This window comes from Podarcis liolepis (genome assembly GCF_965112155.1).
Source record: "Podarcis liolepis genome assembly, chromosome: 4".
NCBI classification, from domain to species: domain Eukaryota; kingdom Metazoa; phylum Chordata; class Lepidosauria; order Squamata; family Lacertidae; genus Podarcis; species Podarcis liolepis.
Genome location: NC_139558.1, coordinates 28713822 through 28740742, shown reverse-complemented (window position 1 = coordinate 28740742; position 26921 = coordinate 28713822). Strand labels below are relative to the sequence as shown.

General features: G+C 42.3%; 1 protein-coding gene across 3 annotated transcripts in view; it reads right to left on the bottom strand.

The window, feature by feature from the left end:
- Positions 1–26921, bottom strand: part of TMEM255B (transmembrane protein 255B) — a 66263-nt gene that overhangs the window by 33163 nt on the left and 6179 nt on the right. Inside the window, exons 1-4 of one of the 3 annotated variants that reach the window (XM_083501592.1) lie at positions 14692–14814; positions 12157–12239; positions 3671–3813; positions 2662–2724 (exon numbers count right to left, since the gene is read on the bottom strand). In XM_083501592.1, the coding sequence (XP_083357718.1) occupies positions 2662–2724; positions 3671–3813; positions 12157–12160 (210 nt within the window). In that variant the 5' untranslated portion in view covers positions 12161–12239; positions 14692–14814. Of the gene's footprint in view, positions 1–2661; positions 2725–3670; positions 3814–12156; positions 12240–14691; positions 15243–26921 lie in introns of those variants that run through there. The other 2 variants (XM_083501590.1, XM_083501591.1) reach the window with 2 other exon arrangements.

Genomic DNA, 26921 nt, shown 5'->3' with positions numbered 1-26921 from the left:
ATAAGTTGAGGGTAGTCAATGAGGTACCCTCTAAATGCTGTTGAACTCCAACTCCCATAAGCCCCAGCCAACGTGGTCAGTGGACAGAATGGATATGATTTGAAGGAACATAACACTACCACTACTTTGCTGAAGTTAAGCAGATCTAGGTCTGGTCAGTGTCTGGATGGATTATTGCTTTGGTTTCTATTGCTCTGAGGTGAATAATAATAATAATAATAATAATAATAATAATAATAATAATAATGTGATTTTAAAATTATGTGAAATGTGAAAGAAGAAAAATGGACTATAAATGTAGGATGGGAGTTGTAATCCAACAACATCTGGGGGAACCACAATGGCTACCCCTGCCCTAAACATGGGGGAGAAAACCTGAAGAACAACAAAAGCCTAATCTGGAGTACAAATATTATCAAAGTCTAGTTACTAGGATGTGAACAAGCATGTATCTTTGCCCTGGCTTTCGGCACCTGAGATGTGTGTTTTCAGAGCCCACCCTATTCCTGTGATTGTGATCTGTTTTGAATGTTCTGAATTTTGAACTTTACATTGTTGTAACCTGCACTGAGACCTGCTGGTGAAGGGCAGGAAATAAACATAACATTAATAATATTACAAAATCAATACCAAATACGATGTAACAAAGCTAGATAACAATCCAGTCCCACAAATAGCTGACTTTTGATTCAACTACTGTATATAATAGGGAGGCTGGTCAACTAGATTAACTACTCAGTCATGAGCATCCATCGCAATGCCAAAATCCAAGCAGATGGATTTGCTGTTGAGTTGTTGCTTTAAGCAACTGCAGCTCCTTCAGACTCAAAACAGTTCAGAATTCGCCAAAGCAATGGAAGATCTCTAGTAGCTGGAAACCTACAAAATGCCTGTCAGGTCTTGCTCACCTTGGTGCACTTGTAGAAAATGTCAAAGGCCAGATGCAGATTGCTGAAGGATTGCTGGGCCTGAGATTCCCCACCTGCTATGAATCATGAAGAATTGATGCTTTTGAATTATGGTGCTGGAGGAGACTCTTGAGAGTCCCATGGACTGCAAACAGATCAAACCTCTCCATTCTGAAGGAAACAAGCCCTGAGTGCTCACTGGAAGGACAGATCCTGAAGCTGAGACTCCAATACTTTGTCCACCTCATGAGAAGAGAAGACTCCCTGGAAAAGACCCTGATGTTGGGAAAGATGGAGGGCACAAGGAAAAGGGGACGACAGAGGACGAGATGGTTGGATAGTGTTCTCGAAGCTACCAGCATGAGTTTGACCAAACTGCGGGAGGCAGTGGAAGACAGGAGTGCCTGGCGTGCTCTGGTCCATGGGGTCACAAAGAGTCGGACACGACTAAACGACTAACAATGAATCATGAAGTAAGGCCCGCCATTTATGTCTGCTCACCAGCAAGTCTAAATAAACTTCCAGTTTTCACTAGCCTAGGACTGCAAATGAAGGGGATGGGGTTTGCCAAGCACCACATATGGAACCGGCAGGCTGCTTTTATATTTGGTAGGTGACACATTGTGTAGGAGGCCTGAGCTGGACAAACCTCAGGGAAGCATCAGTATGAATTTTAAGCAAGAGCGTGCAAGTTGCTTGCCATGTATATGTATTGCTAAGGTGGCTTTGTAGCTCTCCGTGTGCAAGAGCTAACCTTTTAAAGAATTTGTGAACAGGCAGGCACAATGATTTACTAATCTCTCTACAAGGACTGTGTGCTTGAAACTGATGGAGCACTTAGGGCAGCTTCATCCTCTGTAGATATTTCCCCCAGTTCCGAGAGGTGCATATACTGAGCTCATGGCTCTCCACAGATACGCTTCTTAAAAATATATATACTCGGGCATCATTTGAAATATTACTCAAGCTCAGTATGAAGCTTTTAAAATCATAATTAGGTGAGGCATGGCTGAAGGCAGACTGACAAAATCAATGACTTGGTTTTTGCTGTTCTGATTAATTTGAACCTTTTCTGGATATCAATAGATTTATATATATATATATAGAGAGAGAGAGAGAGAGAGAGAGAACAACAAAAGCACTGCAGGATTTAACCCTCATTGTTTGGAGAAGGTAACGTTGAGAATTTGGTAAGCTTTTTAACCCCCCAAAACCACTTGTTTTCAGAGTAGCTGAGAGTCCAGCTGAGCCCTTTGAAGATGTAGCTGGGGATGATTTGATTTCCAAATATAAACAGTTTAATTTATTAAAATGCATTAGTATCCCATAACAAAAGAATAGTAACATAAAAGTTGCTGGGATACACAATGGTTAACTTTTTATTATTTTACACAAAAAAGGATGTACAAAATATGTATTTGTTTTCTTAAGGGCAAACAAAGTTCTGACAACCCCTCAACTATGAAATCTGCATTGGGGTATCAGTTACAAGAGGAAAAACAACGGGAGAAAAAGCAAACCAGAAACCAAACATGCCTAGGTAAAATGCTGGTCTCATGGTAAATAATGGAAGGGATCTAATATACCCCTTTAAAAAGCTGAAAAGCAGGAGAGGGGAGAGTTGAAACACAACAGGTCAACTGACCACTTGACCGTTGAAGGATACATTGAGAATGAAATGTCTGAGGTCTGCAATAACATATTTAATCTTATAGATTTTTTAAAACAACATTTAAATATATTATGTGCTTACCATTTGCTTCCGGTTCTCTACAAGATGGATACCGATAATCCCTAGGAAGGACCCAAAACCAAGCTGTGGCGAAGAACAAAGAAACAACAGGTCAACGTAGCTGTGTATATAGGATAGTGTCCTGGTTTGCACACCATGTTAAGCTATGGTTTGTTTAACAATCATTTATTAAACCATGCTATCACTATGTGTAAACCCGGTCCAGCAGCTTAAATGTGGTTAAAGATTGCACATTACAGGATTAAAAATACAAACAATGTTTAAAATCATATCAGAGATCACAAATAGCCTGGGATTCTATCTTGTTTTAGAGTTGTTCCAGGCAACTGAGCAGTATGTACAGGTTCAAGGCTTATGGCAACTGCAGCTATTAATATATAAACTATATAGGAAGGAAGAAATGTTTACTAATTACTGTAAATAAAATACCTAAAATTCTGGAAACAGCGGAAAATGAGGCAGGGGTACAGAATTTACTTCCTGATTAAAATTTCTCACAAGTATGATTGTTCCAACCTTGCATTTTGTTTTTTAGCATTTTACGTGCTGCTGCACATGAGACCTTATCTTCCAACACATATATATCAATCTGAGCTTGTTCTGTACTCCCCAAGTCTGTGCAACATGCATCTATGTATGTGAAACACAGTAGGAAATAATGGACATTTAGGCAGCTCTCTCCATGAAATATTACTCATGACAGAGATTCAGAACTGAAGATAGATGGGTTATTAATATTCCTAACAATACCTGCAGTGGAGCCCTGTATCCATCTACAAGTATCTTGTTCTAATCTACTCAGGATGTGCTAGCTTGCTTGTCTTCACTTTCACACATACACACACAAACATACATACATACGTACACACACAATCAGGTTAACATTGCTTGAGCTGTCAAATTCCACAAAAAAGCTTTGTTGGGCAGATAATTCTGCACAATGGTTACTTCATTGCATGGCACACAGCATTGTAAATACTTGAAACTCTAAAATATAATTCCTACTTACGATTATTCCTGGATAATAACCGCCCACAGTTACATTTTCTGTTCTGGTGGTAGCTGCAAGGCCTATGGTCAGTATGAAAACAGACACTATCAGGAGGGCGATTGTGAACCATAGAGAAGTTTTCTTCCTTTTCGCAAAGTGCCCTGTGAAGCGAGGGAGGGAAATGTTATTATAAGCACCACAGTACATATGCACAAATCCCAAGGCGGCAGCAATGTGCTACACCTGTATCCTACTTGTTAAGTTGTGGGTGAACATATCAGACAACACAGCGATTCTTCAAACAGCTCTTGTTTATTCACAGGCCAGAACAGAACTGAACTGAAGGGTTCAGCCAGCCTGCTTATATAGAGCTCCACTAGAACGCAACAGTAACCATTTTCTGTAACTATCCAATCACTGAACGTCACTTTCAATCCCTTATTTACATATGTGGACCTGAGTGAAAACTACAGTATCCCCCTGCTGGCCCAGGGTGAGAGCTTCAGTACATAACACTACTGTTCAGGGAAGATTTTAATGTGTGATATTTTAGTGTATTTTGGTCTCTGTGGAAGCCGCCCAGAGTGGCTGGGGAAGCCCAGCCAGATGGGCGGGGTACAAATAATAATAATAAATAATAATAATAATAATAATTATTATTATTATTATTATTATTATTATTACTCTCCCACAAAGGAACTAAAAATGGTGAATTAACCTTATAACCAACCCTGTCGCGTAGGCTAAGAAACATCAGCTTGCCTAAGGCTTTCCAGTGAGTTTTGTACAGGGACATCTCACGCCATTTTGCTGCCTGATCCAAAGGGCTAGGTGGCACCCCCTCCCCCATTCCATGCACCAACAATAGTATAGTGTCCAGATCAAGGGAAGAAATAGTACCACTCTATTCTGCCTTTGCCAGACCACTCCTGGAATGTTGTCTCCAATTCTGGGCACCACAATTTAGGAAGGGTGTTGACAAGATGGAACGTGTGCAGTGGAGGGCTACCAAGATGATCAAGTGTCTGGAAACCAAGCCTTATGAGGAACGGTTGAAGGAGCTGGGTATGTTTAGCCTGGAAAAGAGGAGACTGAGAGGAGATATGATAGTTATCTTTAAATATCTCAAGGGCTTTCAAATGGAAGATGGAGCAAGCTTCTTTTCTCCTGCTCTGGAATGTAGGACCCAAACCAAGGGCTTCAAGTTACAAGAAAGGAGATTCCCATTAAACATCAGGAAAAACTTTCTGACAGTAAGAGATGTTTGACAATAGAATGGACTCCCCTGGGAGGTTGTGGACTCTCCTTCCTTGGAGCTTTTTAAGCAGAGGTTGGATGGTCATCTGTCATGGATGCTTTAGCTGAGATTTCTGCCTTGCAGGGAGCTGAACCAGATGACCATTGGGGTCCCTTCCAACTCCACAATTTTATGATTCTGTGTGCAGACGATAACTGGATTGACAACTAAATCTTATTTCAACATGGGTGGCAGGACAGCTTTCCCCAGTGTACCTGAGAACAGCCAGCTTAAAATGCAGAGCAGTCCGCAAGGCAAAGAAAGATGTGCTGCCCAGCACCCTACTGCCACTTCCCGCATCCCAGCACCAGCTACTTGAAGCAGCTGTTTCACTCTTCCTAATGGTAGGGCCAGCCCTGGTTTTATAGGTGAGCAGGGCTGGCCAAGGAGATTTTGCTGCCTGAGGCAAAATGTTCTGCCCCCACCACACTCCTGCCTCCTGCAGGCACACATCTACTTCAGGGGCATCTAAAGTAGTGGCAGGAGCAGGGCATGCCTGTGGCAGTGTGGCAAGCCCATGGAGGAGGAGTCCATATCTGCCACCTGAGGCAACCACTTCACCCCACAACATGGGTGGGCTGACCCTGTCGGTGAGCATGGCTTTGAGCTCAAAATCCAATAGCCAAGCCCAACACTCCAGGGTCAAACAAAATGTGCCGGAGAGCCATGATCAGAGTCTGGTGAAGAGCTGTTTTGTTGGGGGCCTTAGAGCTGTCCCCTTTCATTGTTTCCCAGCTTAAATTACCATTCTGAAGATATTAGCCAAGGAGGGGGTAATGCGCAAAGTTCTCTTGAATCACATGGTTTAGGTTCTGCCTACTCGCCAATCCTCTTAAGAAGAAGAAGAAGAAGAGTTTGGATTTGATATCCCGCCTTTCACTCCCCTTCAGGAGTCTCAAAGCAGCTAACATTCTCCTTTCCCTTCCTCCCCCACAACAAACACTCTGTGAGGTGAGTGGGGCTGAGAGACTTCAAAGAAGTGTGACTAGCCCAAGGTCACCCAGCAGCTGCATGTGGAGGAGCGGAGACGCGAACCCGGTTCACCAGATTACGAGACTACCACTCTTAACCACTACACCACACTGGCTCTCAAGCAGAAAAATCAAAGAACCAATAACTCTTGGACAGAGCTTTTCAAGAAGACAATGTTCAGAGTTCCACTAAAGCACGTACACACAGACACTGTTAGTCTGTTATGAAAAAAATATATTGAAATAGGGCCTTCTCAATTCTTCATGAACTTAGAGAGGTTACATCCCTCCATCTTTAAGCGGTCGTTATCTTTTTATCGCTGGTCTGTATTGGGGTCTATATTTGGTATGCTCCTGATTAGTTCATGATGATTTCTAGTAATATTTTGCACAGTTTAAAGGTAATTAAAACTCTGTTTTTTTATTCTGTGCTTAAACTTTTATTAAGATTTATTTGTGCATGCTTTTGTAAACCACTTGGAGAAGTGGGTGTAAGGGGAGCGAGACAAATTGCTGCACCAGCCTGGAGCAGGCTCCAAACCCACCTCAGGATCCAACAGATCCCAGGCTGGCTCAGTCCCAGCCTGACGGTGCTTTCCACAAGGGCACCACCGGGAATACTGATTATTTCACTTCCACCAATCCACCCGTGCATTTGTAACTGGGGTGGGGGGCCAACTGGGGAGAGTGATCTGCAGAAGAGAATCAGAAGGCACAGGAAAGGGCTAGGCTAAAGCATTTTGTCTTCCCAGCTGCTTACCCCCTCTACAAATTATCTTCGCTTTCTCTCCTCTCCCCCCCCCCCTTTGAATTGACCATTAGGATTTTATTGCCTGCATCTGCATGGAACATTTAGTTAGGCTCTCTAGAAAGACAAACTGCACGCAAGAGCAGCCATGATTCAAGAGTAATCTGAAAAAGGTCTCTTTGGTATCTCATATTCTCTCTCCCCGTCTCCTTCTCTAGCACAGGGTTTTCAATGGATGATACTATTAAAAAGGAATGACATTTCTGTTCAAGGGACCAGCAGAACTGAAGCATAACTCCAAGTGTCAGGCATTTTAAAGGTCCAGGCTAGTGCTTTGAATTTGTAATCCTTTACACACAAGAGAAGAACCACACCAGAAAACAGGAGGAGTCTCTTCCTCCTCCTGCTATCTCTCCAGATTCAATATGCTTCTAGAAACCACCACATTCATATTTGCTTAAGTCCAGTATTACAGTATTTTACATCCAGGCTTACAGTATTTTATAATGCACAAGTCCCTGTACACTGCCTATTTAGAGAAAAAAACATGTGTTTGTAAGCTCTAAGAAATAAGTTTTAGTGTAAGTTCTATTGGATTTACTGAAGAGATGTTTTTAAAGAAAACATCCTCTGGATTTACATCAGCAGAAATCTAAGCATCTACAAACCCGTGACTAAATGTGAGTGAAAGGTACAAAAGTGGGACGCTGGATTTCAAAAGTCACTCAGGCATCTGAAACGACAGAAGTTAACATTCTGTGGCAAAGTTGCCTTGAAATCATCTCCAACACCTTGCATGTACGAAGAGCAAGGGAATTCAAGCTGCAATCCCCTCCCATAAACCCACAAAACTCAATATGATATATTCTACTGTAAAACAATTGTTCTGCATGTTTTCAGCATTCTTCATTGATTCTTCAATGATTCTTCATAGAATCATTACTACCCACTCGCCTTAAAGAGTAGCCACCCACCCAGAACTCACAAATTTGCCTATCATCGCAACCCTGTAATATTAATAATTTGCGACATTAAGTTACTACTTGCAACATTTGTAAGGCACTTTCAGCTCTATGATAAATCAAGAAAAACCTAGGAAAAACGAGTTCTTGACCCATTACAGTGAAGTTATAAATTTTGGTTACAGATAGGTAGCCGTGTTGGTCTGCCATAGTCAAAATAAAAAAATTCCTTCCAGTAGCACCTTAAAGACCAACTAAGTTAGTTCTTGGTATGAGCTTTCGTGTGCATGCACACGAAAGTTGGTATCTGAAGAAGTGTGCATGCACACGAAAGCTCATACCAAGAACTAACTTAGTTGGTCTTTAAGTTGCTACTGGAAGGAATTTTTTTATTATAAATTTTGCTTGGCTACTTTGGTTGGCAAGGTAATAGTAGCACTTGGATAGCACACTGAAAGTCGCCATATCACAAATTTAGAAGGCAAATAATTTTGCCTCCACAACTACTGATTTGAGCATTGATTAGTTTATTATAAGTCAGATAATGACACCTTAGAACACTCTGGCCAACATAGTGTGTTCATCATGATTCAGTTTGCATGTTATGCAATACACATTTTGGGATCGTTCTCTTTTCTCATTAGAGTTGCGCAGTTTCTTTCAATAAACAGTTCTATCCCATCTTAACTGTTGTGCTGTGCAGTACAAGTTCCTTGTCTCAGGAATGTTTGACCACACCTCAAATAGTAATTTGATGTATCCATGGGAAGGGAAAAGAGAGATTAGGGCTGCAATCCCATGTGAGTAAACCCAACTGAACACAACAAGAGTTGTTTAAATTGCAAAGGATTGTCCTATCAGAGAGCACCCACCCCTTGCCTGATTATGGCTTCTAGATGGAAAGGGGGACAGGGCTCCTGCAAATAGTTGTGAAGAAGTGGAAAATTTCAGCAAGTATAGCTGACTACCTGGTCTGTTTCATAGCCCATCCAAGAGGTAGGAAACTGAATAGCTAAAGTAGTTATTCAACAAAAAGTGGAATTTCTCATGTCATTTTCTGCCTTGGGAAATTATTTAGTACAGAGGTTTCCCATGGACCACTTGAAAATTGCTGAGGGTCTTGGCCAACTACTAAATGTCCCATCCCCCCATCTGTTGTATGTTGTGCTAGATACCTGTAGTATTCTGTGATAGATGCTATATGGTTTTTAATTGTATTGCTGTCTTGTTTTTTGTTGCATTTCAACCTCTTGAAAATGAGGAGTTGTTTCATACAACAGATGTAAAGGGTTCAAAACCAAACCTACAATGCTGTCTAGGGCATTGTGATATCTGAACAATAATGGCTGCAATCCTGTATCATTCACCTTAGCAGTGGTGTAGCGTGGGTTGTCAGCACCCGGGGCAAGGCAAGTAATTTGCGCCCCCTAACCTGTGGATTTGCGCCCCCTAACCCGTGGATTTGCGCCCCCTAACCCGTGGATTTGCGCCCCCTAACCCTAACCCCCAGATGTTGCGCCCGGTGCGGCCGGCCCCCCCTGCACCCCCCACGCTACGCCACTGCACCTTAGACTAAGCCCTTAGACTAATTCAGTGAAACTCACATCTGAGTAAGCATGCATAGGACTGTATCCCTAGTATATACAAACACCATGCACAGTGAGTTACAGAAAGTGGGTATTACTTAGATAAGTAAGGATTATTCCACTTGAGCGTCAGACTTTACAGCTTTCTAAATTGCATGGTGTTACAAAAAATGTTCTAAACATTTAATCACCAGTAACACGGTGAACCAGCTATTAAAAGAAAGAATACGTACACACAGAGAATACTATCAGTACCATAACATTCAGTATCCAAACATTTGGTAGCAACACCAACATTTAAAGAATTGTATTTGTCCGGGGGGGGGGGCACGTTGTACAGGTAAATTTAAAGAACAGTGCATTATACATTGCATCCTCATACTATATGTGATGGCTTAATGTGCATAGTCCACAATATGCTTTTGGCAATTGCTTCCTCTGGAAAAAATGTTTGATTTGTCCAGCACGCAGAGAAACTAATAAATAGGTGCTATTGCAAACCCCAGAACAGGCTATTATGAATTTACGTGGTAGAACCTGGTTGTGTATATTATATATGCAGATCCTTAGCTCATTGAATTTAAGAGAAGGGGGGAGAGAAACCCTGATTTTATGTTCTCAATAATTTAGCTATAGTAATACAGTATTAATGTTGACTCCATTGCTTTGGTATCAATTACTTCTCCAATTAATAATTTAATGACTGGTTAAGGTAACAGAATCCTCATTTGTCTTTATTTCAAAGTTTTAATGAAAACCTCTCTGAGCAGTAGTGTTTTTAATTATGCCACCCAAAGTCAAGTGGACAAGACAACAAGAAAATTAACAGGAAATATTTATTTTATGTATTTTTTATTGTGTGTCATGATGGCAAGAATTGCTTAGCTCATACTATTCAGACAAAAATCAGTATACAGTACAGATATTTTACATTGTACTGGTTTTAATGAACATTATGGAAGCAATAAAGTATTGGATCTGACTTTTATGTGCCATTTATATTACTTTATGAGAATACAAGTTAAGGGCAGGAAAAAGGCAAGTAAAAATATTTTATCAAATAGCTAATCTGGGATAGCTAAAATGGAAACATAAATCCAGTTGTCATGTGAATATCACAACTGTGGTAATCAGGAAAGACAGAGGGGTTTTTTTTTAAAAAAAAAACAACACCTTGCATCTATTAAAAACCCTCTTGCAAACAGAAGAGACCCGACACTTTATACATCAGTGTAAGAACTTAGATGGTGAGTGCTAACAGGTTTGTAGCTAAAACAGGACCACTGAAAATTAAGAAGGATATAGCAGCATGCTCAAAGGAACCCCAAAGTTTGCAGAAGTACAATTATTTAGGTGGGAAAGCTAAATGGGTCAAAAAGTAATCAGTCTAATGCTCAGTAGCCAGATAATAGCGTCTGCTGAGGGAAGGGACCTGGTTGGAAAGGGAATTGAATGGAGTTCCTGGAATTAGACATGGCTGGCTTAGGTCCTGAAGAGGAGAAATCCACAATGCAACATTTCTTCATGCCCCACTTTGCATGGTCTAAACAAACAGTCCTAAAGACCTAAAGGGCCTGAAGATGAAAACCAACTATTTATTTTTACCAAAAGGCTAAGATCAATCAATCTATCTATTCTATGGCACCAGCGGACCTTCCAGAGCAGACTTTTAGGCACATGGGAGAGCTGGAGGAAGGAGAAAGAGAACCTGGAAGTCCCATTGCACAAGCTGATCTCTGTTGCATGAGCAGAAGGACATCACTGGATGCTGGCATTGCTTTTGTCAAAAGAATTGAGAGATCAGCGTAAAAAGATGTTGGAAAGATAGGAAACTAATATATTTGAAATAGTAGGCCATAACTCTAAACGGCTGCACGGTAACAATTCTATCACCCTGTTCTTATTTTAAACTCTTTCTTCCTTGTTCCAAATACAATGATGTCCCAGCCCTAAGCGTGCTTCCTTAGAAAGAAATTTGACTGAAATCACTAGCACATATCTTCCAAATGAAGGTAAACTGCAAGGAAATTCTGCTGGTAAAATGGAAGTTGATTGTAAATATCATAGCTTGAAACAGACTTCAATAGAAGGATTCTAAAAGAGAACCTTTACATTCCAAACGGTCTCTTCCCTTAAGGTTCTCAAAAGCACATTGTATCATGTTTTCCAGTTTGCTATTGAACAAGGTGATAAGCTAGGACTCCTCTATGCATGCAGTAATTGAATTAACTGCAGCCACCAGCAGCACTGCACAAATGAACTAGTAAATATGCAACATTACCATTCAAGTGGATTAGCAGGAAAAGGGCAAAAATAAAAAAGGCATGATCCAGTGGTCCCTCTGGAATTCCAATTAAGAAGCTCGTAGTACAGAATTCTCTCATTGAAATCAATGAGACTTAGAAATACTTAAAGGGAGTTGTAATTGGGCTTTTAAAAAAACATATGCATGGCAATCAATAACAATCAACAATTGGATCCAGAACAAATCCAGAACAAGTTGCTTGCCTCCCACTATTTTAGTCTCGTGCATCTCTGTAAGCTCCCTTGCCAGATTTTTGTCCATTCTGCAAATTACGTACAAAAAAAGTTTTTTTAGAAAGATCTGAAATGTGGTCTTTTGAACCTCCATTCCCCCCAGTAAACAATGTGCAGTTACATCTATCTAAACATCCTTTAGCTTCCATTTTCCCGCACAATCAGGATGATTAAAGACTGGCAAAACCATGGGCTATAAATGTTGTCAACGTATCTATTTATTACAGTTCTAGTCTTACATTTGAAACAATGAGGAAAGAATCAGGATACAATAGCTATTCCACGTAAAATAATGTATGGAATAGTGTTTCCCAAAGGTAGGACAATTCAAGACACTGCAATTTTAAGTCAGAACAGTGTTCTTTAAGACACGGCTAAAACTAAAATACAAGATGTGCTCACACATGTCGGTTGCAATCAGAGGGACGATTCCAATTAATTGCTTTCCTTCATTGGAATGGGTGCTTCTTCTTGTTTTAAGATTCCTAGGGAAGTGTGCATATTATTAGAAACTTTACTGCAGAAGTTAAATTCCACACAGGGCTTCCCTGATCTTTTCTTTAAATCCAATTAGGCTCCCTAAATTTCTTTTTCAAAGAGATGGGAGAAGCTGCCCAGAAAGGACAAATATTTCCCTCTATATAGGCGTGGGTACTCAGTGGTGAACGAAATGCATTCTTCACATTTTCAAAGGCACTTTTATTCTTTTGTTACTTCATAACCCTTTGTACCATGATTTCAATGCCGGAAAATGCATAAGTCTTCATAGATGGGCAGGCTTCGACATACTGTGGTTTTCTGTATATGAATTGTTCCTAAAGGAGTGGGAGTGTATCTGTCCTGGACAGAGAAATGCTCTCCCAAACTCCAGGCTTTTTGGACAACATGTGGAAAAATTATGAGAGAAACCATGAATCATATTGCCACTCTTCATTTTATCTAATGCCAATCAGTATGAGGGCTACCTCAAGCGTGACAAAATTCCTTTTAAAAAACACCTGTGTGTACGTTAACACAGCAAAAATTGCACATGGCCTTTTTCAACTGCAGGCATCCCCAAACTCAGCCCTCCCGATGTTTTGGGACTACAACCCCCATCATCCCTAGCTATCAGGACCAGGGGTCAGGGATGATGGGAATTGTAGTCCAAAAACATCTGGAGGGCTGAGTTTGGGGGTGCCTGGTCAACAGTATGTATTCCTGGAGTGAGATTCACATGTATGAATCTGCATGGCAATTAACGCCTGTGGGATTATCATCTCTTTTCTGTATCTTTCTGTTTCTTTCTTTCTTTCTTTCTTTCTTTCTTTCTTTCTTTCTTTCATCAAGGGGAAAACTCTATCACTGAGAATCATAACATGGGACTCTTCGGTAATAAGCTGCTTGCCCCAATTGCTGTTTAAAGACATACGATGATAGGCAGTAAAACAAGCACCATGTCTACACAAGATTTCGAAAGTAATTACATATATTTAATTACTACTAATTTTCAACCAGAAACCGATAACCTGCAACATTTAAGATGGATAGTTCAGATGAAAGCATGCAGCATGATTCCGTGGCCTTGTTTTTATTTATCTATTTATATATATATATATATATGTAAGAATAGATTTATGTACACTGCAGTCCTCTCAGGGGGCGGAAAAAAGTTAACAGCTTGATTGTGCCCTGGAGTCTCCTTAGTCAGGAGGGGGAGGCAGACAACAGATCCTTGCAGAGAAACTCAGATCGCCTCCCAGTCCCATCCCGTCCCCAAAGCAATAAATTGGTTAAAGCAGTATCAAATGAACCTCTGAAATATCTATCTATCTGTCTCTAAGAGAACAAGGAAGTTCGTGGTGAGCTCTGGCAACTCTTCTTCTAGAAAAAGAGCACTGTATCTATATGATATTGGGGTTGGGGGAGGAGAACAAGTCATACTCAGTGGCGTAGCGTGGGTTGTCAGCACCCGGGGCAAGGCAAGTAATTTGCGCCCCCTAACCCGTGGATTTGCGCCCCCTAACCCTAACCCCCAGATGTTGCGCCCGGCCCCCCCTGCACCCCCCACGCTACGCCACTGGTCATACTAATTCATTCTACTTGAACGTGTCTTTGAGGAAAGGGTTGTAGCTTGGATGATACAAAACCTGCTTTGCGTGATGAAGGTCCCCAAAATCATTCACTGGCATTTCCAGGCAAGCGTGGGAACGCCCCGCTTCCCTGCCTGAAATCCTGGAGGTCCACTGCCAGTCAAGGCTAACAATACTAAGGCAGATGGACTCAAGGTCTAACTCGCTTTAAGTCAGCTTCCCACGTTGGGCTGCAGTGCCTAGGAGGAATGAGCTCAAAGACATGAAATACATTAGGGAGCCTTCACTGGGCAGAATGAATCGCCCTTCCTAAGAGCATGGAGAGCTCTTAGAAGCTCCGGTGGGAGGTGTTTGTTTGTTTTTTGCAAACACTTGTTAGTCTCTCCAAAGTGGGAGAAGGTTTGGCGCAATTACCTGGCCCTTTGGCTCCGTTGGTTTCTCCCTCCAGAGCTCAACGCGCGAGTTCTTCTGAACTCGTGTCTTCTTGGTCGTGTGAAATCTGCCCTGTGCCCAACTCAGGGGGTGGGGAGACACCCCCATTCTAGAAGTTCACAGCAGGCAGAACACGAGTGATCTGGGCTCGAGAGGATCCAATATTTGTGAAGGGGAGAAAAATGCAGTCTCTCCCCCTCCACCCCCCAATTGGAGCGGGAAATAAAATCTTCTATTCCCTTCTCACTTATCCATGTGCATGCGAGTAGTACGTCTCCCTCTGAAACTACTTGAAGCAAAAACGGCAGATGCAGATATGTTTCCCCAGGGTGTAAAATTGTGCCGGGTACAGAAAGAAGGCGGAATAATAAGCCCACCTGCTTCTGCCTCGCTGCTTCTCCGGCTCCGCTCGCCCTCAGCCCGCAGGACTTACCTGTGGGGTCCAGCACGGCCAAAGGGTCAGTCATGGAAACCGGAGCGGCGGGAGGCTGCATCCTCCGAGCGCCGCGCTCTTCGCCTCACGGCGGGACGCCGAGGGCAGCATGCACGGCTCGCCTCGGGAATAAACTGGCCCCAAGGAAAGGAGGCTAGCTGGGAGGCAGGCGCTGCCGCCGCCGCCGCCGGAGGGCAGGACCAGAGGCGGCGCCGGAGCCCGAGGGAGGAGGAGCGAGCGAGCCAGTCGCTCTCCCCGGGGTCCTTGGGCGCTACTGGAGGGGGGGGGGGAGAGAGAGATCCCGCCTCGCCACGCTGCCAGGCTCGGGCAAAGGGGAGAGGCAGCCGCCGGTCAACTTCCCGCCTTTTCTTGTGGGGCAGAGAAGATGCAGGAGAAAGCGGGATGGAAAAAAAGGAATGGAGTTCCTGGGTCACATCCCACGCTAATGCTGCTTCCCCCCACGAGTATATTTGTCCTTGAACCTGAGCAATGCGTTTTGGTTGGGAGTGGGCCCCTTGCACTGAAAATGGCTCCCTGCCCTTGCTCTGGGTGGTATAACATGGTGGGTCACGGGTCATGCAAGGAGCAGCCGCCTCATCCTCTCTCTCTCTCTCTCTTGAACTCCTGGATTCTACATTTGAGGGGTTCCAGCAGTGGAAGCTCAACTGGGTGAGCCTGCTGTGCCTCCACCCACAGGCATGGCCAATCTTGACCCTCCAGATGTTTTGGGACTACAATTCCCATCATCCCTGACCACTGGACCTGTTAGCTAGATGGGAGTTGTAGTCCCAAAACATCTGGAGGGCCAAGTTTAGCCATCCACAGCATCACCCAGCATTTCATCTCCTGGTTGAGCAAGAGGTGGTCACTGATCACTCACCTGCCCTCTTCTCCCCACACCCTTTTGTGGGGAGAAAACAAGAAAAAGCAGGTATCTGCCTAGCCTCTCTCATTGGGCCATGTGGTGTGGAGGAACGGACTTGTTGGATCCAATCCAACAAGATCATTCAACGTGATCCATTCCAACAAGATCATGATCATGCTATCCAGAAAGAAAGCAGAGGTGAGTGTGAGACATCTGGCGTCTCCTTCCATGACCAGCTCTCTGTGACAGGTAGTCCGTGTGGTTGGGCTACAATTCCCATCATCCCCTGATCATTGGCTCTGCTGGCTGGGTCTGAAGGAACTTCAGCATGGAGGGCACCATGTTGGCAACTGTGTCCAGACAGAAGGCAAAGAAGCAGGCAGAAACAGTTAACCACCATTTCTCTCTAAGCAGTAGCAAAGGCCCAATACCCCTTCCACACACTACTATATTCCACATGTAGTTGACCTCAGCTTAATTAAGAGTACATTTTAGTCTCCATGTGAAAACCGAACAATATTTTCCCCCTTTTTTGCTTTTCCTTCATCCAAAAGGCAAATATAGTAATTAGATTGCCTACGATTCTTAAGCCACCCTTTCCATTTTCTGTCCTGCATTAACAACCTCCACACAAGCAGCATGAGAAAAGCTCGCAGGACTTCAATACTTCCATTCCTTATGGGAGAATGGATTCCTTTTTTGGATCCCTTAAGAAGTATTAAGAAGTATGATGAACTCACGAGCAAGATTTGAGCTATGAGCAATTGAAGAGATTAGATTATAATATCATGATTGTGATTTGATAGATAAGAAGACAGGGCACAGCAGGAGGGGAGAAACAACAACTCCATGGAAATTGGGGTGGGAAGTCGCCAAAAATAAGAGAAAAGACAAAATTTTGATTTTGCGTTTTGGTTGTATATGTTAAAAAAAAGTTTAAAAATGTTGAAACAATAAAATGTAACTAGGGGTAAATGAGATAAAAGCTCACAAGTGCACCTAACATACTGTATCAAAAGTAATAATCACAACCAACAACCAAGTATCTTGGTTTCAACTGGGGGAGGTAAACTGTGATCTCCCAGAAGTTGTGGAACTACAAGTCTCTCATCACTCCGGACCACTGGCCATGCTGGCTGGAGCTGAAGGAACTTGAGAGTCCAACTTTTGGAGGCCCACAAGTTCCCCAGCCATCCTTTAGACATAAAGCTCCCAGAAATGAATGAATATGGTACCCAACAAGCCAAGTTCTAGGCCAGTCCTATTCTAGAATAGTTCCTCTGCGGATGTGGCCTAGAAGGCACTGAAGTTAGGGGTGACATTTCATTTCTACAGAAGCTCTTCTGAATCATAAAAAATAAAATGTCAGCTTATCCTTTGACCATTTTCGCAGTAGAGAAAAAGTGCTCCGACTTGCCCTTCTCCATCCCTGCCTGTTGCTCTTTTTTTTTAAAAAGGCATAATTAATTAAGCATAAAAGTAACAGCGGCTGTTAGCAGAGATAAAGGCAAACAGAAAGCAATGGTTATAGCCAGAACCTTTTTCTACAACTTCCAAATTTTCAACAGCTATGGGGCAACTTTTTTCCTAAAATCTGTGAGTAGTGATCATCTATAAGTTATTATCTATAAGTTTCTGCTTATGAGCCTGTTTGTCATTAGAAGAAACGCAGATAAAGAGGAAACACAACACAACCATAAGGGTTAGAGTTGAAGAATATTAACAGGTATAAAAGAACATTGTTGGCAGTTTTGTTCCATAATAATTTCCACTTCGCAACACAACTAAAATGGCAGGTTACAAATTAGATTTGTGGAACCTTTTCACCACAAGATTAATTTTATTGTATTTATCAGCTGTGTTCACCACCAGAAGGTACTTAAGACTATGCACAACATATAGAACTGAAACATAAACAACCTATTTATCATGCTAACCCGAGACAACCAATAAAAATGAAAATTCACGCGTAAAATATAATATATGCCAGCCATCAGTGATCAAATACCAGGAATGACACTGTCTTCATCTGCCAATGGAAGCTAATCAAGGGGTGTCCCTTGAAAGTTAATTTTTACAGTGGGTTTATAAAAGCATCTGTTCCATTATGGTGATTGTGAGCTTTTCGTGTCATCTGGCTACAACAATAAGACTTGTAGAGATGGAAGGGATCACGAGGGTCATCTAGTCCAGCCCCCCTGCAATACAGGAATCCTTTGCCTAACATGGGGCTCGAACCCACAACCTTGAGATTAAGCATCTCATGTTCTACCGATCAAGTTATCCACCTATGGCAAATGCAGTTTTTGCATGACTAAAGGGAAGTACAGGAGATTTATCACAGTCCTAGTTCAGAAACTATAGCAATTAAAACTTTGGAACATCCCTGTAGACTTTTTTTTATTATTGCTATTTAGATACCATGTTAAATATCCCATTAGAAAGAATTGCACTTTCCCAGGTAAACAAAGCACAGCCGTGGTTGTTGGGGGAATGGTATATTTGTGCTCAGTCTTGAAGGAGTTATGTGGACTGAAAACAACAAATAGTTGATTTTGCATTTATGGCTTTAAAAACAGATTATCTGAAAAGGTCCAGGGTGGGGGAGAACCTGGCTCAGTCTTGTGTGGTATAAGCAGAATTGTCTAGCATCACCACAGATAAATTTTGCAAAAGGGGTTTACGAAGTGGATGTGTATGAGAGAGGGGAGGATGCAATTTCCAAAGATTACACAGAATCTTAGGAGGGAATCATTGTGTTACGATGTTGCAGCAAAAACAACTATTGTGGTACCTTATGGACAAACAAATTTACACACCGGGCAAAAAAGACAAATAAGAGAACTATGAAGATCATAGATAAGTTATCTCATCCTATGTTACCTATATTGTTAGATGAAAGGAGACAGCTTTTTATTGTGGGGGGTGATAAACAGGAGAGAAATATGCCTGACAAATATTTAAACTGTATCTGCTGTACTTGTTAAAATGCTAATGGAAGCACACATGCATATATTAATGCAATACCAGCATTCTGGCTGCTTGGTTAAGCATATCATTTGTCTAAGAAACAGCACTGTCTGTATTGCAGCCATTCAGTTTGGCAGCAATTTAAGAAAGCATAACTTCGGGACCATCAGACTACGGCAGCCTTTATATAACTTTGAATTAACTTTTGGAGGAAGTTGCCTCTACCTTCCAGTACACAGAAGATATTTCCCTATAATTTGCATGAACACGCTTACCTGAGCAAAACTTCTTTGGCCAGCTACATTAATTTCTTATGCTCACTGGAAGTTATCTGAACTAGTGAATATACCAATGCATGCTTATTTTATGATAGGAGTTGTACATTGATTTTATTTTCAGGTCAGTATAGTTTGACACAGATTAATGCACTGTTAGTTTGAAAATGGCCAGTTTCTCCACTGACTCCAGAATGCAGCTTTTTTTTTTTAAATAGTTTTACAAATTAAAATGTACATTCAAAATCATGGATAATAATAAAAATAAGCAAACAAAGATTCAACCAAATCTCTGGACTCCCCACCCCTCCGAGGGTTCCGTCACTAGTCCTTTTCATATTTTAAGTCACTCCAATTTTTAAGTATCCCTAGTTCTTGTTACAAGTATGATTCAAATCCTGCTAAAGAGCTCATCTGTTTACAGTGGACTCCAAGGTAAGTTATAAATTTCCCCCGTTCTTCATTGGAATTCTGTTCTTCCTGGTTTCTGATTCCCACCCCCTCCCCCCCGGTCATTTTTGCCATCTATCTCTGCATAGTCCATCAGTTTGGTCTGCCATTCCTTTCTGGTGGGAACTTTTTCTTCCTTTCATCTCTGGACCAGAATGCAGTTTTGAACGCTCAGAGTAACTCTGGTGCACTGGTCATTCAAAACATCCAGCAACTGGAACTTTTGGGGGACCTCAGGTTCATCCTTTACCAAACAGAGAATGTATGTTCAAGGGAATTGAAATCAATATATTTATTCCTGAGGTTGGATTAGCTCCAGCAGAAAGGGGAGGGAAAGTTAAATACACAGTTTGGAAAATAAAGTTTTCCATAATGCAAAATAAATAAATAAATAAATAAATAAATAAATAAATCTTTTATTCATTCATTCATTCATTCATACCCCACCCATCTGGCTGGGTATGGGTTTCACCCATAATGGCAGCAAATAAGATTAAGGTCCTGAACAATCAGTGGCGTAGCGTGGGTTGTCAGCACCCGGGGCAAGGCAAGTAATTTGCGCCCCCTAACCCATGGATTTGCGCCCCCTAACCTGTGGATTTGCGCCCCCTAACCCATGAATTTGCCCTAACCCCAGATGTTGTGCCCGGTGCGGCCGGCCCCCCCTGCACCCCCCACGCTACGCCACTGGGTTGGCCAGTTGGTGTTAAAAAAAGATAGAACTTTTTTTATGTATGCTACAACAGCAGCAAGAATACTCATTGCAAAGTATTGGAAGACGCAAGATTTACCCACACAGGAAGAATGGCAGATGAAGTTGATTGACTGCATGGGATTGGCAGAAATGACTGGCAGAATCCGCAACCAGGGAGAAGAGTCGGCAGAAGAAGATTGGAAGAAATTTAAGGACTATTTACAGAAATACTGCAATATTAAGGAATGTTGAATGATGTTGGATTGAAATTAAGTGGTTTCTAGCTGTAATGGTATAAAAGGTTATGAAAAAATGGTTTTTTAAAGTAAAAGTTTTTTTGCATTTTTCTCTTTGTATAAAATTGAAAACTTTAATAAATATATTATTAAAAAAAGGAATTTATTAAATTTATTATTTGTGGAGCCCCCGCGGGCCGAGGCAGCCGAAGCCCCCTCCCCTTGGGCGCCCGGCGGAGGAAGGAACCACGGCCCGCCGGGCGGCCAGCGGCCTCTCTCCCGGTGCCGGGGGTGCACGGAGGCGGTGGCAGCGGCCGCGGCAGCGGCGGCTTCTCCTCCTCCTCCTACGGAGGCTGCCCCAAGGTGAGCCCGAGCCTTTCTCCCTGCTCCGCGTCTGGCTGCCTTGCTCTGCCGCGGGGGCGACAGGGTGTGTGTGTGTTGTGCGTTGCGTTCTGCCTCCCGGGGCGGGAGGGAGCATCCCGGAGCCGCCTCCTCCTCCTCCTGCGCGGGGCATGTGCCAGAGGAGGCTCCCCGGGAAATGGCCCTGGGCGCTGGGGGGTCTGGGCGGCATCCGCGGCGGCGGCGCTGAGCGAGGCGAGGAGGGGAAGCTGCCGGCGGGCGAGGGATGCGCGGGCTGAGCGAGGGGCGTTCCCCTTCCCTCTGGACTCGCGCCCCCCCCAGAAGTTGCGCCCGGTGCGGCCGGCACCCCTGGCACCCCCCACGCTACGCCACTGTGAACAATAAATATTTATTTGGGGAGGTTATTGTTCTGTTAATTTCTAACAGTTGGGGGGGGGGAGCTGTTTACATCCACAGTTTGTGTGCAAATGTTTTTAGTAACTTTAAAAAAAAAAAATAGTTGTAAGCTTGTAGAGTTGGTTTCCCTTGGGAGGTTGTGGACTCCCTTTAAGCAGAGGTTGGATGGCCACCTGTCATGGATGCTTTAAGCTGAGATTTCTGCATTGCAAGGGGGTTGGACTAGATGACCCTTGGTGGTCCCTTTCCAACTCTACAATTCTATGATTTCATGAGTTCCCATGGAATAAGCTCAATGGGATTTGTAAAGCATATCAATGTTAGACACTTGCTGACTTTTTTTCCAATAATGATCAGAATGAACACAAATCTGAATGGTGCTTGTAATTTCTCTCTGCAAATATTTAACATAAATCTGTGTGTAGCAAAATTACTGCCATCCTTCTTTGTGGCCAGGCCACTACCTATTCCTTTCTATGGGAGAAATACAAGCTGGAGGCTTTCATTATGAAAATAACATTGAGGGAGGAGGAAAATGGGGCACAAGGAGATTGCTGAGGGGAAAGAAAAAGGGAGGGGGTCTTGAGTCATTAAAGCTTGCATACAAAGTAGTTATTATTTATTAATTGTGATGTTGTGGTTATACCAGAAATTCTCAAGGAAGGATTCGGAAGGTGACCCCTGCGATCTTTTCACAGCCTCTCCAGTGCCAACTGAGCTGATGTAAGAGCCAACTTTAAAAAGAATTAGAGACACGACATTCATCACTCTTATAATGGCAATTTATAACCCTTTGTTCCCACTTCCTTGTAGGTTACATAACAGGGGTTCTGCTATGGTTGTCTGGAGATGGTTTTTTTTAAATTGAATTACTCCTCCCTCTTCACTTCTCCTTGATATCTCAGAATCATATGTCTTAATTTTTCTACACTCCCCAATCTTGCCTTATTCCCCCTCCCACTTATCAGTGTAATTGTTCAGCCATAGTTTCAATCCCAAGATCTTTGTGAGATCTGTATCTAAAATAAGACGCATACCGTTGCAGCCTGCAACAAAATGTTGCAGTATATCTCCCACCCCACTGCCAGCCAGGAACAGGAATCTTGTAGCGCTTCTCAAAAGGAAGAAGGGGCAGGGTTAGGAGGAGAAGGAAATGAGATACCTTTTTCCTTCTGCAGGGGGCCGGTCCACTGTCCCTCAGACCTTTTCGGGGTCCGGACTATATTTTTTTTGGGGGGGGGGGGAATGAACAAATTCCTATGCCCCACAAAGAGCCCAGAGATGCATTTTAAATAAAAGCACACATTCTACTCATGTAAAAACACCAGGCAGAACCCACAAACAACCCAGAGATGCATTTTAAATAAAAGGGTACATTTTACTCATGTAAAAACACGCTGATTCCCAGACCGTCCACAGGCCGGATTCAGATGGCAATTGGGCCGGATCCTGCCCCTGGGCCTTAGTTTGCCTACCCATGCAGTAATGTGTAAACAGCCTAAATTGGTACTTAACAGTCTGTCAGACTTCGAGTTTCATTAAACCTTCTGTTTTTCACACATAACACAGGTTGGAAGCTAGAGTTGCCCGTAGAAAAAGGCAGGATTTTAGTGAACCTGTGACTGGATGTCATGCTGCACCCCCACCTAAAGGTGGCAGCACAAGACAGTTCTGTCTTTGCTGCTCGACGTGAACCTGGAAGATACATTTCCTTTACATTTTACCATTAGTATGCAGGATAGATCCCTGCCCTGAGGAGTATACAATCTAAAATCTGACATAGGGTAAATAACAAAGGGAAGGCAGGGTAAACAGTTAATTAATACATGATTTTGCTTACTGCTGGGTACTTGTGTTACAGGCTTAGTTGTAGACATGAAGCTACCGTACTTTTCCGTGTATAAGACTAGGTTTTTTGACTTTAGAATAAAGTTTAAAATCTGGAGGTGTCTTATACACAGAAAGTGCATATGCCCATTTTCTAAATTTGGGGTCTCCAACAGTAGGTGGCGTCTTATACATGGGGATGTCTTATATATGGAAAAATACGGTAGGTACTCCAGGGTTTTCTTATCTTTCTGTCATCAGTGACTTTCTGTCCTCACAGGTCCCCATCAGACCATTGTTTTTTTTAAAAAAGCAACAGTTCCTTCTGGCTTTTAATTAACAAACATCTGTAACTCAGCATACTTAGAAAGTTCCAAGGAACCACCTCCTTATTTTGGGTTCGATCTGTTTCAAAAATAATAGGCACTTGGCCACCTGAATTTGCGATAACAAGAAAGAAGTTTAAAAAAAAATTATTATGAATTTGTGACACAATTTATTTTAAAATTAACCAAGCTCTCCCATACAGGCACCTTCCATAATAAGATCAGATATTCACTGCTGATGTTTGTGTGGTGTCATATTACTAATCTTCATATAAATCAGGGGTGAAATAGACAACAGGAAAGTGTTTCCGAGAAGAAACGTACATTTGTATAATAGCTCACAAAGATAGCCGAGTTATTTTTATCACATGTTGAAACACAATTCATCATTTGTTTAATTTCTAGCTAAGTTGAACAGCAATCTTGTTTTCTTGTACTGACTTCCACTTGTTGTTGTTTTTTCCTGCAAGTAGATAAGAAAGACTCATACTGCAGCGATTATTCATTTGAGAAACCATTACAAAACCTGTTACGATGCAACTACATAACTTATCTCCCAAGAGCGTTTCTAGAAGACACAAAATGAGGCGCACCATTTTCAGAGGCAGACGTAATGGGCAAGATGGTTCTACAGAACACATGGCAGCTTTTGTTATTGCATGATCTCCAGATGATCTTACGTAAGTTATCACAAGACATCCAAGATACCTAGCTGTGTCTCCACAAATCCAGGACCAATAACTGAATCCCAAAGTTTTAGCCTGGGATGGTGGTGGATATTTTACTGAACAAGAAGTCTAAACTACCTGCGGGAAGTGGCTCCAACTTACACCATAATTTTCTAGAACTACCTTATCTTGCAGGGAGGAGGGAGTTTAGAGAGAAGAATGGGATTTAGACTAAATCTCCAATTCACCTGATAATGAAAGTGGGGGGAAATAGATGTGGAAAGGCAGCTGATACGTGTAGGCCATGTTCTAAAATGCTGAAGTTAGGATGTTTAGGGGAATTATGATTGGCCATGACTCACCATTTTTAATTTAGAATGAGCCACCGAGAACAGATGTCGCTCAGTTTACTTCTTCAACAGTATGTAGCCAGAAATTCCACGACCAGAGAGCACGACCACTTTTAATTATTTATCCAATTACCTTCTGAAATCAGTAAGGTGAAACTCCACTGGGGTATTTGTGACTACCGAGTGCTCATTACACAAGTGACATGGCAACTATTGTCTTGGCTGCAAGGGGGGGGGGGAATAGATCTAAAAATTAAGAAAAGAGTTGCAATTTATACTGTGAATCAAGCTTAACTTAAGATTCATTACTGTAGATTGTACTATATATATATAGCTTAGGGCAGTATCTGTTAAACCCAAAATGTTGAGGAAAAATCCAGGGGTATGCAATAATATTCATAAGAGCAGCATGTCTGAGGAAATTTCTTAGTGCCAGTCTCCATTTAGTTTGATGTCTACAATGCTGTTAATATCAGCTCTTTGCTAAATACCCAGTGGGATACTTTCTGCTCATGTAATAGTGCCTTTATATTGAATTAGCACTTGACATATGCTGCCTAATATTACAACCACATCTTTATCATTTAGCCTCTCAATTGTTGTGCTTCTGAAAGTGTAAGAAGAGACATATCCAGTTAGTGAAGGAAAAGCAAGGGAAAAGATCTTCATATGCTCTTCGAATCCTCACCAAAACCCTTTCCACTGAACTTTTGGCTTAACTTCTTAGGTCTCTATCTCCAATTTAATATTTAAGAATGTGTAACCGTATTTGCTTACATAGAAGAAGAAGAAAAGAGAGGCATGTTATATCACAGCATATATGGTATATAAAGCTATATATGCACCACTGCTTGACAAATATTTCCAGGGTAGGTCACAAACACAAAGCACAATAAAAAACAACAACACAGGAATAAATACAGTACACAGTAAAGCAACAGTCTATAAAGCAGCAGCAGCATTAAGAAGTTCTCAGGTGTTAAAAAAGGCCCCTGGACCTTTAAAATAGGTCTATGTGGTAGTACAGGCATCATGTGATCCTCGCTGGGGAGGGACTTCTGTAAGTGAGATGGCAATAAACCCCCCAACCCATTTTCTACTTGCCTCACCTCAGACTGCTGGAGTAGGCAGAAGGGGCGGGGAGAACGTACAGAGATGGTCTCAGGACAGAGGCAGGTCAGTGTGGGAGATGTTATTTCATGCACCCAACCATGATGTAGGGCTTTAAAGGTCAGTAATTGTATACGGAGTTCAGATTCCTCAGAATATCAGCTTGCTAACTTGCTTTTAATAGGCAGAGTTTTAGTAATGATATGCCTGGAAATTATACCTCCAGTCAAATCACTGCTATACAGGTGAAGGCTTCCTGCAGAATACCGTCTTATCAAGAGTCCTGCGCAATATTAAGAACCGGGCCTATAGTGTTGTGGCACCTACGCTTTGGAGTGTTATTTATTTTATTTATTTACTGAATTTGCACACCAACACCACCCTTCATCTGAGGATCACAGGGCAATTTACAGTATAAAAAAACAAACAACAAACAAAACAACTCCCGTCCTCTGAATATTATAGACAGGCAGCATCTCTCTTACCCTAAATACTTTTCTCTTTCATCCAGTCTTTTAAGCTGAGATCTTTCCCAGTCTGAATCAGTATTGGAATTAAGATTTCATAAGAACGCACACAAGTTGTCTTAGAATTGTCGAGTCAGAAGGGACTTCAAGGATCTAGTGAAACCCCTTTGCAGTGCAGGATTATGCAGCCAGCCCGTACGGGGATTTAACCTGCAACCTTGGTATTATCAGCACCAGACTCTAACCAACTGAACTAAGATGTTTTTGCTATCACTGGTTTGCTGCCCTGGAATCCTTTGGGAGCAGGAGACAAATAAACAAATAAATGGGCACCAAAATAAGAAGTTATCCAGTGATTAAGTCTATGGAACCTCGTTGCCTGGCAGGGCAGAGTGTCTGAACAAAGGGGAGTTCAGCTCTCTATTCCCCTTTCTTGAGGAGTCCTGTTTCAGGCTTTCATTAGGCATACCAGTTGAGGTGAAGAGAGTCTTCCAGAGCTACAGTTCACTGCCATGCCTTGTCTAGTAGAAGCAAAATGGAAGCAAGCAAATATTATCTAGCTGCATCCTTTTCATAGGATGCAAAATAGTTTTTCTTGGCCCAAAATGGTGGGTTGTTTTTTGTATGTTTGTTTGCAGGCCCATTAGTGAATGAATGTGGCAGCTCTTCATATACTGTACATCCTGATATCAGTGGCAGATTTTGGGTGATCAAATTTCAGCATAACCCTGTGCAATGCTAAAATTCACCCCAGCTTGTCGTGCTTCCATTCTACAGTATTGTTTTGGTGCCCCCTGCAGTGCGACGCCCAGTACAACTGCACCAAACCACCTCTGATACAGTGGTACCTCGGGTTAAGTACTTACCGTATTTTTCGCTCTATAACACGCACCAGACCATAACACGCACGTAGTTTTTAGAGGAGGAAAACAAGAAAAAAAATATTCTAAGCGAAATAGTGGATATATGATTTTTGTGGTTCATGCTGTGGCCACAGACATGTAATCTGACAGTGAGTTTGGAGTAGCCCAATGCAAAAATCCTGAGGATCCATGTGGATCCATGCTTTGTAACCACGGAGGAGGGAAGGAAGGGGAACCATGGATCCTCTGCTCATGACTGCAGCAGATCCCCCCCCCCACAGGCATTCGCTCCATAACACGCACAGACATTTCCCCTTACTTTCTAGGAGGAAAAAACTGAGTGTTATGGTGCAAAAAATACGGTAATTCGTTC